The sequence below is a fragment of the Nematolebias whitei genome, chromosome 8 (assembly GCF_014905685.2).
Source record: "Nematolebias whitei isolate Nwh7 chromosome 8, NemWhi1, whole genome shotgun sequence".
Classification (NCBI taxonomy): domain Eukaryota; kingdom Metazoa; phylum Chordata; class Actinopteri; order Cyprinodontiformes; family Rivulidae; genus Nematolebias; species Nematolebias whitei.
This window is the reverse complement of record NC_056505.1, coordinates 43,802,461-43,816,332: the sequence shown is the minus strand read 5'-3', so window position 1 is coordinate 43,816,332 and position 13,872 is coordinate 43,802,461. Positions and strand designations below refer to the sequence as shown.

At 42.8% G+C, this 13,872-nt stretch overlaps 1 protein-coding gene across 1 annotated transcript in view; it reads left to right on the top strand.

The window, feature by feature from the left end:
* Window positions 1-10,206: 10,206 nt before the first annotated feature.
* The window catches only part of LOC119413696 (protein Niban 2), a 53,279-nt gene continuing 49,613 nt past the window's right edge, over window positions 10,207-13,872 (top strand). The window contains exons 1-2 of the mRNA XM_037680751.1: window positions 10,207-10,302; window positions 10,352-10,486. Of these exons, the coding sequence (XP_037536679.1) occupies window positions 10,207-10,302; window positions 10,352-10,486 (231 nt within the window). The remainder of the gene's footprint in view (window positions 10,303-10,351; window positions 10,487-13,872) is intronic.

The window sequence follows — 13,872 nt, the reverse complement described above, 5'->3', positions numbered from 1 at the left end:
CTTCCTTGGTCTGCTACATTGGGGGTCGACGTTGTATAAACCTGATACTCAGTCACGGAGATGCACATGAAAAGCAGGTGGACCAGTTACCAGAAAAAGACAGTCCAGTCTGCCTTTGATGTTTCAGATATAAAGGGGGTGGAAGTTAGAGAGCGAGAGAGACAGACAAAAAGAGAAATCCTGACCAGGCTAATTGACCTCACAGTATATCTTGCATGACAGGGACAAGCTTTTTGTGGTAGTGATGAGAGCACATCTAGTAACAACCGTGGTAACTTTCTTGAACTGGTGGATGTATTTTCCACATATGACATTGGGCTGAAAATGCATATAGAGAAAGTTGCCAATGTAAAATGATATTGGGATTACAGGAACAGCTCTAAAATGGTTTAAATCATATCTATCTGATAGATTCCAGTTTGTACATGTAAATAATAAATCTTCTTCATACACCAAAGTTAGTCATGGAGTTCCTCAGGGCTCAGTGCTTGGGCCAATACTCTTTACTTTATATATGCTTCCATTAGGTAAAGTTATTAAACAGCATGGGATAAATTTTCATTGTTATGCTGATGACACACAATTATATTTGTCCATGATACCCAATGAATCCAATCAGCCTTAAAGACATAAAAACCTGGATGACCCTTAATTTTCTCCTGATGAACACAGACAAGACTGAGGTTTTGGTTTTTGGACCTGAGCACCTTAGGAATACATTTTTCAGTCTTTCTCCCTCCTTAGATGGCATTAATCTGTCCTCCAGCTCTAATGTTAAAAATCTTGGTGTTATTATTGATCAGGACATGTCTTTAATCCCCCACATTAAAAACATTACTAGAACTGCCTTCTTCCACCTGCGGAATATCGCTATAGTTAGGGTCGGCTTGGGTTTCCGAGTTGTCCCTTAGTTATGCTGCTATAGGCTTAGACTGCTGGAGGACAAACTGACCACAATTTTCACTCTGCTACTGTCTTTACTTACTCTGCTCAACCTGTTTTGTATTTGTAATTATTTTTTTCCATCCTTAACGTGTTTTTTTGTCTTTCAAATACACCTGGACCTATATCTGGACCTACCATTCTATGTTCGTCTGTCTCTCCTTCCTGTCCTCTCAACCAGCCGGTCAAAGAAGATGGCCGCTTGTCCTGAGCGTGGTTCTGCTGGAGGTTTCTTCCTTTTAAAAGGGAGTTTTTCCTTTCCACTGTTGCCACTGTGCTTGCTCAGGATGGGAGACTGCAATGAAGCCAAGATTCAACTTGTCGGCTGGCCTCCTTAGATGGAGAAATGTACTAATTGGCTTTTATGTATGTGAATGTTTCTGTAAAGTGCCCTGAGACAACTTTGTTGTGATTTGACGCTATATAAATAAACTGAATTGAATTGAGTTGTAAAAGCCACTAAGACAAGGGCCCATTTGTCAATGCTTTCTAACAGAAGCCAAAATGACATAATTGTAGCGCTGGCCACTTACATCAGGAAGGAGATACAAGTTGAAATAAAAGAGACTGAAATGTACTTCATCCTACTTGATGAAACCTCTGATGTTTCACACCATGATCAAATATCATTTGTAGTTCGATATTTTCATAAAACGCAAATAAAGGAGAGATTCGTTGAGGTGTGCAATGTTGACGCAACTACGGGTCAGGATCTGGAGAATACTGTGCTCTCGTTCCTACAGAAGAATGGCCTAGAGCTGAAGAATATGTATGGCCATGTATGGCTATGATGGAACAGCTAACATGAGTGGCATGTATAAAGGTCTTCAAGCAAGAATATGTGCACACAGTGAGAAGGCCCTCTATGTGCACTGCAAAGCACACTGCCTTAATCTGGTCTTAGTGGAAGCTTCTAAGTCCAACAAGCGATATGGCACATTTTTCAATCTTGTGGAGAAATTATATGTTTTTTGTACTGGCTCTCCAAAGTGTCATGCTGCCTTGGTGAAATGGCAGCAGTCTCTGTATCCTGGATAGCGTGTTATGGAACTCCAGCAGCTGTCAGATACACGATGGGCCTGCAGGGAGGCAGCACTAAAGGCCCTCCAAAGAAACCTAAATGCTGTTTTAAAGCTCCTGGATGATATAATTGACAGCAATCCATCTAACCTGGCTTGAGGTGATGCCCAGATGTACAGAAATGCCATCAACTTCCTATTCATTCTCTGCCTGGAAATCACCACACCACTGTTCAAAGTCACTGCTCTGGCAGCAGATTTTCTGCAGGAAGAAGGGTTGGACCATTCCACTGCCTACAAGGTGATTGATGCTGTGCTTCACACATTGCAAACCAGGTGGTCTAAGGAGAAGTTTGGGGAGATATTTGGATGTGTAGCAGAGAAGGCAAAAAGCCTCAACATTGTAGTACCTACTGTAGAGCCTGGTCAGGAGAGGAAACGAAAAGTGCCAATGCGTTTACAGCACAATCCAAGTGACTCAAGTAGGTGCTCAGCTTGAGTCTGTGGAGGCATACTTTAGGAGTACTGTGTACTGCACTTCTCTGGATACTATGACTGAGGAGCTCAACAGGAGGTGCAAAGAGGACAAACCTGGATGTTCCACTGAAAAAAATCATTCAGTCCTTTCACCATTTAACAGTGCATTCCAACTGGATAAACAACCCAAACACAGAAACAAATGAAGCTGTCCACATCCTATTTGACTTCTCCGAAGAAGATGAGGACCAGTGTTGCCAGGTGTATGATAATTATCTTATTTATATGACAATTTTGCCCTCTGTAGGATGTACGATCAATAATCCCAAAAAATGCCTAATGTACGATAATTTGACCATTCCGTGAAGGTGTGGTTGTAATCAACAAAGTCTATGCTCAATAATCCAGGTATACAATCCAACATTTTTCAGTCAGGTCATCTGGAAGATTGCTTTTTTTTTGTGCTGAAAAGTTTCGCCTTCGGTCCGGAAGGCTTCTTCAGTCAAGGAACCACACAACAAAACCGATTCTTCCCCCAACAGCTTACTCCAAAGTGGAACAAACCAGTTCTGCTTGTAATAAGATGGTCTCTTTGGTACGCCCCCTCCTCCATTGCTGGCCCACTTCCTTGTTGACAGTCTTGTCAAACTGGTTGAAAACAACAAAGTCCATGCTCAATAATCCATGTATACAATCCAACATTTTTCAGTCAGGTCATCTGGACAGTTTCTTTTTTTTTGTGCTGAAACGTTTCGCCTTGGGTCCAGAAGGCTTCATCAGTCAAGGAAACACAACAAAACCGATTCTTCCCCCAACAGCTTACTCCAAAGTGGAACAAACCAGTTCTGCTTGTGATAAGATGGTCTCTTTGGTACGCCCCCTCATCCATTGCCAGCCCTCTTCCTTGTTAACAGTCTTGTCAAACTGGTTGAAAACAACAAAGTCCATGCTCAATAATCCAGTTATACAATCCAACATTTTTCAGTCAGGTCATCTAGACATTTTCTTTGTTTTTTTGTGCTGAAACATTTCTCCTTGGGTCCTGAAGGCTTCATCAGTCAAGGAACCACACCACAAAACTGATTCTTCCCCCAACAGCTTACTCCAAAGTGGAACAAACCAGTGCTGCTTGTGATAAGATGGTCTCTTTGGTACGCCCCCTCATCCATTGCCAGCCCTCTTCCTTGTTGACAGTCTTTGTCAAACTGTTTGAAAACAACAAAGTCCATGCTCAATAATCCAGGTATACAAGCCAACATTTTTCAGTCAGGTCATCTGGACAGTTTCTTTTTTTTTGTGCTGAAACGTTTCACCTTCGGAAGGCTTTATCACTCAAGGAAACACACAACAAAACGTTGGTTACGTACTGTAACCCCAGATTCTATGAGTATAGGCGTAGCCCTTTAAGGCCTTTGCTGTTGGTTTATCCTGTCATGCAAAGCATCGCACTGAAAAATTTAGTCCATGCCCACCTGTTGTGTGGGCCCCACCCTGTCCATATAAATTACATTAAGAGCGGGTAATCAGCTCCCAAATAGCTTTTTCTTCAACCATTTAGGAGCCAGTGAGGCCCGGCGCTTAAAGGGCTACGCCTATACTCATAGAATCTGGGGTTACAGTACGTAACCAATGTTCTATTTTGTATAGGCTTTGCCCTTTAAGGCCTTCGCTATTGGGTTAAAAGGCAAAGCATGATGTAGTCCTCGCCTCACTGGGTCCATTCGAACACCATATGAAGCGCCAGCTTGCCCAAAAAATGTCTTGTCACTCAGCTCTCCATGTGCGTAATTGCGCGGCACGTAATTACGCGTACCGTGCACAGAGGCGTACTGCTTAGTTATGCGTTCTGAGTGCATGAACGCCCCGGAAAAGTTTTCAATGGGGAAAAGGAAAAAGCTGAAAAGGCCGTGAACCAAGTAGATCCACGGTTGATCAATATGAACAGATTAATAATAACAAGTGAACTGATTATTAATCAGATGAACTGATTGGTAACAATAGTCATGAACTGATTAGTGACAATAAAACAAGAACAACAGTCACAACCTGTGACTGATAACAACATCTCACACTGTAAATGCACGCTGTCAGCTGTGAGATAAAACGAGATTCCATGAAACAACAATATTCATTCTGTTAAGGCACTAAGGACAGAATGTGTCATGGAACGATTCGACACATCACGTAAATTAAAGTGAATAAATGAACAGGGTGTTGACCACGCGGCTGCAGTGCAAATATCCTGCATTGTATGGTATGGTATGGTATAAAGTTTATTCATTTTAAAAAAGTACAAAACAATTCCATAACAATATAAAAAAGATACAAAAGATTTAAAATGAAAGGCAGCAGAAAGAAGAAAAAATCTTATTATATCTGCCCCTTTTTTCAAACAATTATTTAAATCATAATAATTTTCAAGTAACAGAACAAAATGAATAACTCTTTCTAATTTTTCTAATTCTAATACAAAACACACACTAAGCTACTTCATATATACTTTTTTAACAATTCAGCTTTGATTTTTTTCTTAAATGTACACATTGACTTGGCATTTTTCACATCACTCTCTAGACCATTCCACAATCCAACTCCTTGGATTGAGGTAGACCTTCCCTTCAGACTAGTTCTGAATTGTGGTTTGACAAATATCTCTATCCCCTTAAGATTATAACAACTTTGTCTTTTAACAAAATTTCTTTGGATATTTAATGGTAATGTGTTATTTTGAGCCCTATACATAACTGATAAAATACTATAATCTACCAAATCATGGAACTTCAATAACTTCAGTTGATAAAATAATGTGCTTGATGGGTGACTGTAATGCTTTCTAGTGATGATTCTTATAGCTCTTTTCTGTAAAATAAAAATAGGTTTTGTAAATGTTTTACACACTTTCCCCCAAACATCAATGCAATAGATTAACAATCTATTGATTAATATTAACAATGATTGTGTTATACAACATGTACAGAGCTTTATCATTTAATAATTCCCTGATTTTGTATAGTACTGCAATAGATTTAGATATTTTTGTTCTTACAGAATTTATGTGATTTTTCCATGTTAGCTGTTCATCAATGATTACACCCAAAAATTCCATCTCATCAACTCTACAAATCTCACCACCCTCAATTTTAAATGGATTGTCAACAGTTTTCTTTTTGTTACTAAATATCATGTATTTAGTTTTATCTAAATTTAATGATAATTTATTAATTTTAAACCAAGTTTGTATTTTATCAAATTCTGTCTTCATCAATTCCAACATCCGTTTTACATCTTTACCCAAACAAAAAAATGTGGTGTCATCTGCAAAAAGGACACATTTGAGGAGTCCTGATACATTCTCTAAGTCATTCGCATATAAAATAAATAACTTTGGTCCAAGTACAGAGTCTTGAGGAACTCCACAAGTGATATTGCACAGGTCAGATCTTACACCATTTATTTGTACAAACTGTTTCCTATCTTTTAACATTAAACGGATCGATAACATAACTCATTATGTCCTTTACAAACATAATATCTATTGTCATCCCGTTATGCAAAGCAGTCAAAGATGCGTCGAGTGCGCCCTATGGTTATCAGGAGGCTCTAAATCTGATGCTCTGTAGGCTCCAGAAATGGCCTCACACAACCAGCGTGACAGTCCTCCCTCCACGTCAGTTTCCACGGGCGCCCTGATAACAGAATCGTAGAATTGGGAACCATGGTGCATTCACGTGCTCGGGAGCCACCAGGAGAGCTGTCAATCTCTCCTCCTGAACTCGGTTCAGAAACCATAATATCAGAGGGAGTGGGGGGAACGCATAAAGAAGCATTTTGGGCCACGGGCTGTGAGCAAACACGTCCACCCCTAGCGGTGGTTCGTCCCGCGGGCTCAGTGAGAACCATAGTTGACACTGCGCATTCTCTCGTGTTGCAAACAGGTCCACGGCCACTTTGCCAAATTTCTGCCACATCTGAGCCATCAGGTCGGGATGGAGGCTCCAGTCCCCGTGACGCGGACTGCCCCTGGACATCACATCTGCCCCCCCTGTTCAGAACACCGGGGATGTACACTGCTCTGACGGAGAGCAGATTTTGTTGTGCCCAATACAGCAACCATCTTGCAATGTGTAACATTTGGGCTGAGTGCACACCCCACTGCCGGTTTATGTATACAGCAGTAACCTTGTTGTCTGTGTGAATCAATACATGTTGATTCCACAGCACAGAGGCAAAGTGTTGAATCACATTCAAAACCGTGCGACATTCCAGAATGTTTATATGAGCTGTTGTGTGAGATGGCCACAGCGCCCCTACAGCTCAGGATAGACATGTTCCCCCCAAACCTGACAGGGACGCGTCTGTGAAGACTGACACGTGTGACGTAGGTCTGATGACAGGGACTCCCTCCGACAGAAACAGGAGGGTTTCCCCAGTGTCAGAGGTCTGTTCTCACTGAGGGGGACACAGCAATCATTCGTCTCTTCTGCCTCACCGGATCCACATGCAGACGAGCAAACCATCTCTGGAGGCGTCGCATGTGGAGTAAGCCCAGTGGAACCACTGTGTGAGCTGACGACATCATTCCTAACAGCTTCATGATGGAAATGGCTGTTACCACTCTGCCAGGCCTTACGTGGCAGAGCTGGTCTTTTAAAGTTTCGATTCTCGTCTGTGATAAACGAGCCCTCATGGTGATCGAGTATAGCTCCACTCCCAGATAAACGATCGTCTGGGCTGGGAGAATCTAGCTTTTCTCCCAATTTATGGCGAAGCGCAGATTTAACAGGTGTGACGTCAGCACCTGGATCTGCGCTGCTGCTTCCTTTCTGGAATGAGTCAGTAGCAACAGATCATCTAGGTAAAACAAAATTCTCATCCCTGCTCTGTGTAACGGTTGCAGAGCCGTCTCCACATACTTTGAGAACGTATGAGGCACGAGGGAATAACCGAACGGCAGCCTGTTGTACTGATACTGAATCCCTTGAAGGGAGAAGCGCAAGAACTTTCTGGTGCTTTGGGATGATCGGGATGTGGAAGTGGGCGTCTTTCAGATCGATGGAGATAAATCAGTCGTTTCACTGAATGTTGTCTAACATCTGTCTGGTTGTCAACATGTGAAACTGTGTTGAAAATTGACAAGTCCAAAATGAGTCTCATCCCTCCGGTCCGTTTTGGGACCAGGAAGTAACGTGAGTAAAACCCTGTGTTTTCCTTTCCGTTGGGAACCCTGGAAATTACATCTTTTACCAGAAGTTTCCTGAGCATCTGCGTGTAGGGATGAGATCTGGTCTGAGGATGACAGAACCATCTCTAGAACTCCTCCAAACGGGGCTTTGAGCTGTAATTGCAGCGTAAATTCCCCACTGATAAAAACGGTTCATCCATCTGTCTAGAGCGCATGCTCGCGGCCACTCCGCATAACGTTCGGGAAGCGGGCACGCATTTATGCTGCATCACCTTATTTATGGACGCCAATCACCGCCGTCATGTGTGCTACACTCAGACTGCAGGCTCACATCTGTGTTGATGTTAGCTGGAGTGCGCTAAGGGAAGGTGCGCACACCCCGAGCATGTGGAACCGTGTAGGTTTAGGGATGCCACGGGTGCGCTGTGCTTCTGTGCCATGCTCAGGTTGCGGGCTCACATTCATGCTGATGTGAGCCGGCGTGTGCTGAGGAGAGGTGTGTGCGCCCTCATCAACGCGGTGCCGTTTGGGTGAAAACTGCCGGCGTCACGGGAGCGCGTGTTTGACACCGCTGCAGTGAGAGGAAGCAGCGCGCAGCTCAGGCTGAGAGCGAGATTTCCCACTGGACTCGGTCTGCTGAAAACATTCACTTTTGGCTGCTGTGTCACGCGAGCGTTCTGTGTGTTCCTTGAACTGCCGTGATTTTGAAAAAAACTTGTTTTAAGGACACCAGCTCGTTTTGTGTGGAGGATGTGTGAGGAGAATCCGCTGTGAGATCATTCGAACTGACAGACAGGCTGAATCAGACACTTTAATCTTTTGAATGATGTTCATGTTTTATTTCAAAACTCATGTCAACATTTTTCACACACACATCCCCCGCAAGGAGTCATTTCTTGAATCTTCTCCCCCGTGAGCCCTGTGGTTTGTTGTCCCAGGGATACCGAGGGAATTTCTGCTTGGTAAAACCCCGGTCGATGGCGTCGTCCAGCGTGTAGCGACCCGCCACTGAGAAATATTCCTCGGCGCTTACCTTGAAACAAGGCTGCTCGTCTGCTTCTCCTCGGGGAGGAGAACTCACCGGGACGGCAGGAGGTTGGCGTGGCGGGATCCCAGGCAGCCTTAACAAAGGTTGTGCCGGTCAAGCTGGACAACTTCCCTTCTTCGTTCTTCTGACAGTGCTACTAGCTTGCTGAAGAAAAATGGGAGCCGATTATCCGCTCTTAACGTAATTTATACGGACCGGGTGGGGCCCACACAACAGGTGGGCGTGGACTAAATTTTTCAGTGCGATGCTTTGCATGAAGGGATAAACCCAATAGCGAAGGCCTTAAAGGGCAAAGCCTATACGAAATAGAACTGATTCTTCCCCCAACAGCTTACTCCAAAGTGGAACAAACCTGTTCTGCTTGTGATAAGATGGTCTCTTTGGTACGCCCCCTCCTCGATTGCCGGCCCTCTTCCTTGTTGATAGTCTTGTTAAACTGGTAGCAGGGGAACGCGCTCACAAGAGAAGAAAAGTTGTTTAATGACATAAAATATATTTTGTTATCAAAGAATAAACTCCTAACTTTTTTAAACATCTGTTTTCCAACAAATAAAAAAAACATCAAAATTGTGCTTTGACAATCAATAAAACTAAAACATTTTGTCAACATGAAATAGGAAAGAGGGGGGCAGGTGTCGCTCTCGCAATGAGTTTATACTCTTTGTTGCATGCGTGCAGTGAGTGAAATACATCCAGAGCAGAGGACGTGTTTGCAAAGAAGAGTCCTAACATTTATTAATCATTACTTCTGTATAAAAAAATAATAAAAAAAACACAAAAATTGTGCTTTGACAAACTAAAAAACAAATAAAAAAATGGTTAAAGCGAAAGAGGAAGAGGGGCTGGTAACGCTCTCGCTTTGAGTTTATACTGTCGCATGCGTGCTGTGGGTGACAAGCGTCCAGAGCATCACCAGCTGTGGAGGTGTTGGAGTTATTTATTTCTCAGCAGCAGAGGGGAGCAACACAGTTCAAGCATGGTTCCCCAAACGACAAGACAGCCATATTTGTTCACAACTTTATTATTAAACTTGAGAGTTGCCAGTTTTTAGCAAACAGTTGCCGAATGCACACTGACAAAATGAGAATGGTGGAAAAAAAATAAAACTAACTCCCTGATGCAAAATGTTCCCCGGGGTCACATGTGCCCCCCCTGGCATTGCTCCGTGTCCCCCCAGGGGGGCACGCCCCACTATTTGAGAAGGACTGACCTATGGAGAACTACACTGTTGCCCAGCTAGGATAGAAGTAGACTGGAAAATTATAGAAGATCTGAAGACAGACCCCTAGACGACGAAGCAGAAGATGTTTGCAGATTTTGTATTACAGGTGGCGTGTAAAAGGAAGGCAGTCTCCGGGTCCAGCAAATGCTCTGACCATGGGAAAAGACACGGAGGAATACAGGTACAAATCATATTTTGAAGAATTGAGAACCTTGGTGTCAGGCTTTTATTCAAAGGTGACAAAAGAGAAGGAGAGAGAAGAATCTGGGAGGCCCCACACAGCAGAGTGGGTCCTTCTGAAAGTCATCAAAAGGACATGGAAGGAGCCGAGGTGGACAGGCCCCTACAAGGTGACCGAGAGGGCTTTGCATGCAGGCTCGAAGGAAAAGGAGACGTGGTTTCACTGGGGCCAGTGTGCAGCAGAGCCATGACGCTCACTTCAGGATCTTCTGGACGTGCAGGTTGATGGAGGGGATGGACACCCAGATCAGCAGGCAGAGGGGACGGACACCCAGACCAGCAAAAGGGGGGCTCTGCTGAACCTCCGCATCGGGAAGGCAGACCTCCTCTGTCACGAGGCGAAGTATGGCTCAAAGGTCTGGCCATCGCGCGACCTATCTGGTTGAGGAGGAAGGTCCTCAGACCAGGGGGCGGGTAACCTCCCTCAGCCGAAAAACTGAGGCAAGGTGACAAGACCTGGGCCAGGACGAGAAGAGGGGAAGAAGACTTTGCGAAGACAAAAGCTTAAGAAAAGAAGACTTTGCTCGTAAAAGTGGTCAAAAGCTCGAATAGCTGTTGACCTGAAGAAAGAAGACTCCGCGTAGTAAAAACTGTTACATAAACCAAAGACTGTGTCTCTGATTAGGGTGTTTTTTCATAGAACTGTTTAGTATCATAAGGTTGTCGTTCATAGAACTGTTTAGCAAAATAAGATTGTTTTTTCTTAAAACTGTTTAACAGAAAAAGACTGTTTACAGGCAACAATGATGGTTATACCCAAACTATATGGGAATTGGAGACTTTTGGGAATACTGGGGATTATTGCTTGTTTCTGACAATTGTGATTTTTGTGTGAACAGTATGGTGCGTTTCAGGACAATGCAAACTCCACTCAGCCACTCACCAGTATTAACCTTACTTTGATAGTGCTCCTTGCTCCTAAAAGACTTTTTGAACACATCTAAAAAAGTTAAATCTGGTCCTCTGGACATTCAAAAAAACAAAACAAAGCAAATCAACAAAAAATGTAGAAGCGTTTCGTCTCTCATCCGAGAGACTTCCTCAGTCTGGATGAGAGACGAAACGCTTCTACATTTTTTGTTGATATGCTTTGTTTTGTTTTTTTGAATGTCCAGAGGACCAGATTTAACTTTTTTAGATTTTTCTACCTGGATTATTGAGCATGCATCAGGATTTTTTGAACACACAATCTATCACATGGACTGAAGAGTACACCCAGGTGTGAGATGTGGACACATTTTAGCGCGCCGTAACATAAATTCAAAATTTAATGTGCATGCAAACAGTCCTACTTATATTGATGCGATTGGAGTCCCTAGGGGAGTTCCAGATGAATATAAGCTAACTGATTGGGTGGCTCCCGGATTTGAGAATTCATTACATTCATTATAATGTGTTGCGACTGATTAATTTGACTCGAACTGCTGTAGAAGGATTGGATGAACAACTAGCACCCACTTCCCTTATGATTACAAAAAGGGGCGTGTGTGCTAGGTTTGAGAAATAATGCTGTCCATTACTCAAGCAACAGAAGGCCTGAATGGTTAGTTTAAAACAATGCACGAACACCCAGGTGAAGACAACCCCTGGATGGTTGGCTGAATGAACTTCTTGGTAAGTGAGATGTGCAGTATTGTCTGTGTTCATATATGATGTTTTTGTTTGGGGAAATTGGGGGTATAGGGGGTTAAGACAGGATGATTTAACTTACATTTGAGTTAGTCTGTGAAGGATACTGAGTGGACCGGTAAGGTCACCGTCATGGGGTGTGAGGTGATGCTGTGCTTTCCTCTTAAATAATGATAAAACCGTTCACTCGAGGGGGTTTGCAACAGCATTCACACAGCATCCTAGGGTTTAAACCACAAATATTAATCTTTTATGATAGATGTGCCTTTTGAATCATAAGTATTACTCTTTTTAATAGATGTCGTATAAACCACAGGTATTAACCTTACTTTGATAGAAGTGATCTATAAACTGATGTTTAGCATTAGCTTCACTGTTACATATGATTGACACCTGAGGGTGACCATTAATCTTACTATGTTATGTGTGATTAATCTGAGTTTTAAATCTACACAATGTGAGGCATGTGATCTCCTTTTAGGAGATCTGGGGGGTGGGGGGGTGGGGATATTGTGAAGGTTTAAAACTATTAATTGATCATTAGGAGTTAGTTTAGTCAAGTTAATATGTTTTAGTGTATGTGAGAATAACTGACCGGCAGCTGTGAACCAGGTACCTCTGTTAATTACACCAGCAGGAAGGGAGGTTTAGCCTCATTTGAAGATAAACTTAGGAATGTTGTAGGGTCTCTGAGAAAACTCCACCATTTGGAGGCACCGAGAGATAAATTGAGTCTTAAAAGCGCCTCTGCCTGCCTGAGGAGGTGAATTGTGGTCTTCCTGTGCAGAAGGTCAAAATATCTCCCGGGGGGAGGCCCCCTGGTGTTATAAGGAGGCACTTTTCCTTTGTTTTTCAAAACCGGCTCCTGTCATACTGGGTCCGCTTCTCCAGATCTGCTTGTATTCTGTGCATACATCTGTATGTGAAAATAAATGTTGTTAAACCTGAAGGAAGCTTGGTCTTTCCCTCCGATCAAAACCAATCCGGGAAGAACGAACCGGCACTCGTTCTTAACAAAGGAAATAGCAAAGTCATAAAGAACTATAGGAAATTGACTATGACACGCTAAAGGCTGGAGAGGAAAGAGTAGGTGGGCTTAATACATGTTTTTATTTGAAATGAATACGAGTCGTGGACCACAAAAAAAAAACAACCCTAATTGACCGCTGCAATCAGGTAACGGAGGGCCCTCCACAACCACAGAGTTGTGTTGGTTCTCCCTCATAGTCACTCACTATCACACCATAAAGGTCACTGACATGACCAAAGAAAAGGAAGTCAGGCTCAAGTGGAATTATTCTTTGACTTATGTTACAAACACAAATTGTTCAGACTGTTTAATGTATTTTGTTTTTGAGAAGTCAAACGGGGTCACTTATCAGGTTTGATCTAGGTGTATGACCATCTTTAATTTATGACTTTGTCAGCACCAATAAAAAAATCACAACATATAATGTAAAATGAGTTCTTAACCCAATAAAATGGGCTAAAATACTAGGGAAAATGAAAAAAGAAAAGTCAGAAGTAGTATTTCTTCAGGAAACATCGCTCTGAGATAGAACATAGTAAATAAACTAAAAAGGCAGGGTTTTAGTCAGGTATTCAGTGCATCACAGGAATCAGGACGCAGAAGGGGGTGGCAACATTATCTAAAAAAAAGTGGCATTTGAGAAGATTTCTGAATACAAGGATAAAGAAGGGAGATACAATATGGTGACTGGCAAACTTGAGGGTCTAGAAACTACCTTTGTCAATGTGTATGCTCCCCCAGGCTCTCAATGGACTTTTTAAAAACATATTTTTGACTTGATAATAACTAAAGCACGAGGTACAGTAAGCTGGAGACTTAATTCAACCATACCCAGGGGAAAATTAAAGAGCTAAGACAAGAAATTCAATCATATATACACACACCGGATAATGATAAAGGTGAAGTCTCTCCAGCAATATTATGGGATGCCTGTAAAGCAGTCATCAGAGGCAAAATAATCCCATACATACATATACACACACACACACACACACGCACACGCACACCACACACACACACACACACACACACACACACACACACACGCACACACACACACACACACACACACACACACACACA